General features: G+C 38.2%; 1 protein-coding gene across 1 annotated transcript; it reads left to right on the plus strand.

The window, feature by feature from the left end:
• Positions 1 to 1,931, plus strand: si:dkeyp-59c12.1. The gene is made up of 4 exons (XM_004553205.3): positions 1 to 121; positions 214 to 267; positions 360 to 436; positions 870 to 1,931. The coding sequence occupies exons 1-4, from the start codon at positions 73 to 75 to the stop codon at positions 1,293 to 1,295; spliced, it is 606 nt and encodes a 201-aa protein (XP_004553262.1). The 5' UTR covers positions 1 to 72; the 3' UTR covers positions 1,296 to 1,931.
• The last annotated feature ends 510 nt before the right edge of the window (positions 1,932 to 2,441 follow it).

The following is a 2,441-nucleotide window of genomic DNA, read 5'->3' on the forward strand; positions in this document are numbered from 1 at the left end:
CTGCTGTCAGACGGCAGCAGTGGCACAGCAGCAGCCTCCTCAGAGAGGCACAATACAGCTGTTTCATTGAATATGGATGCCAACATTGTTGTTATGGGGATGGAGAGCGTTGGGAAATCAGGTAAAAAACAAACAAACACATTTTCAGTGGAGATGAGAGGTTACACTTACGTCTCTTTTCCACACAGTGAACTAAAGTTTGTGTCTTTTTAGCGCTGACTGTCCGCCTGTTAACTCGGAGATTCATTGGAGAGTATGGAGATATTGGTAAGTGCCCACTCTTTATTTTATTTATTTATTGCTAACTTTGATGCATTGATGCCTTAAACATCTCCTAAACTATCTTTTGTGTCTTGCAGAATCAATCTACAGCCACAGCTTCATAGTAGATGGGAGGGCGGTCACTCTCAATATTTGGGATTCACATTATTCTCAGGTAAGAACTTCAATATGTTGTTACTAATTCTAATTTTTCTATTTAAAAACTCCCGTTTCTTGATATATAGTGTTTAAAAATTTAAAAGAAATCCCAGTCTAAGTAAAAGCAAAGGTATTAGTGCTGGTATAAGGTAAATATATTAAAAGTAAAAGTAGGCTGTTCCTTTTATTCTAATATTATTTTTAAAATTATCTTAAAGTTCGAAGAACATTTTGAATGTGTGAGCTGGTCATGATAGCAATAAATAAAAAACTAAATATCTATAAGCTCGTGTCTGTAAGTCCTAGAAATGGAGTATCACAAAATAAAAATTTAAAATGACTGACTGTCTTGTTTTTGTACAAAAATATAAAATGCTAGGACAAATGTACTTTGTTGCTTTCTGCCTCCAACTGTTGCTTAATATGAACTTCAGTGTGTGGTTTTGCAGGATTTCTCTGCAGACTCGTCACTCTTTGAGAAGAAGGTGCGATGGGCCGATGGCTTTGTTCTGGTCTACAGCATCTGCGACAGGGCCAGTTTCAACACAGTTAGCAGGCTCATTCAGACTATCAAATCCACCAAGGACTGCCTGAGTGCAGACAAAGTACCCATAGTGATTGTGGGTAACAAAAGGGACCTGCACCACAGACGGACAGTGACGAGCGAAGAGGGCCGGCTGCTGGCTCTCAACACAGACTGCCAGTTCTATGAGGTGTCAGCCGCCGAGAACTACCACAGTGTCCTCATGGTCTTTCACGGCCTGGTGGACAGATTGAAGGATGCCAAGCTAACCACGAAGAAGCCTCTAAGGTTGAAGGGCATAGTGAAAAGCATGTCTGCAGTGTTTGCCAGGAGACGGACTGAGTCGTTTTAGTAGAAATGTGACAAAAGAAGAGGAGACTCCATCAGGTGGATATCTGTCAGTGAAACATTACCGCGTGTCGCATGTGTGTTAAAAAAAAAACTCTATAAAAAGGTAAAAGCTGTTATGCTTCAGAGAACATGGGCACAAAACAATTTCACAGAGGTTACAGATGCTTTCTGCACTTTAACTGCACTTAAGTTAACATAGTGTCATTCTTCATCCAGCCTCTTGCCATTTAAAATCCAAAAGTGTGCAGCGATGTATGAATTGTGTTTGCAGTGTATGTGTGTTTTACAAGATTTTTTCAGATGTGGCTTCAGATCCAAAGAAATTCTATGCACAAACTAAATGTGCCTTTACTTATTATGTATATGCCAAAGATCATTTCTCATGATTAGAGTGAAAGTTTCTTCTCCCGAAAAAAGTGGCTGAAAAGTGCTAAATCCGTTAATTAATTCTTGGAAGTGATGCGTAATATTTCTATTTATTCAAGTCTAAACACTGTAAACGAACAACTGAATAAAGTGGTTTTTTGTCAAAGTGTTTTATATCTTTATGTTTGGTTGTTTGACTGTAAGTCAGTCCCTGAAATATACTGTTTGTATGAAGTTATAAGAATTTTAAATAAACCATGTGCAGAAAGATTTTCTATTGCGCTTGTTTGTTTTACAGTTATTGATTCCTGCTCACCCCAAAATGAGTGAGGATCCTGTGTGTACTTGAGATCAGCAAAGTCTATTCTGGTGGATACTCGGCTAAAACATTCACACCCATGTCTCAAAACTGTCTCACAACTTAACAGCACATCACACTTCGTGTTATGATTGTTTGAGACCTGGATTGTTGCAGTTATTCAAGAATAGATTTGCAGTTTTTTGTACAGCTTCCACATCCACATGAACACATCGACTTTTAATTTTTGCTTAATCCCACCAGTTCACTTTTCTCACACTGCACTAGCTATACCAAATAATTGGCCAAAAGTGTGTATCAAAGCATAGGCTCAACGAGTCACAATCACAGTCAAAATTATGGTCTAATGATGGCCTAAGAAGATATAGGCTGCTTGATATATTTATTCTTGGACCATTATTAGACCACTTAAACCACTGCTACAAGTAGAACAAAGGAAAAGAAGGTTTTTCATAATTTCTG

The sequence above is a fragment of the Maylandia zebra genome, linkage group LG7, assembly GCF_041146795.1.
Source record: "Maylandia zebra isolate NMK-2024a linkage group LG7, Mzebra_GT3a, whole genome shotgun sequence".
NCBI lineage: Eukaryota > Metazoa > Chordata > Actinopteri > Cichliformes > Cichlidae > Maylandia > Maylandia zebra.

Coding starts and splice junctions, on each gene's coding strand:
- si:dkeyp-59c12.1 (XM_004553205.3), top strand. CDS start 73: ATGGATGCCAACATTGTTGTTATGGGGATGGAGAGCGTTGGGAAATCA. Junction 122..213: donor GGAGAGCGTTGGGAAATCAG/GTAAAAAACAAA, acceptor GTGTCTTTTTAG/CGCTGACTGTCCGCCTGTTA. Junction 268..359: donor TGGAGAGTATGGAGATATTG/GTAAGTGCCCAC, acceptor TGTGTCTTGCAG/AATCAATCTACAGCCACAGC.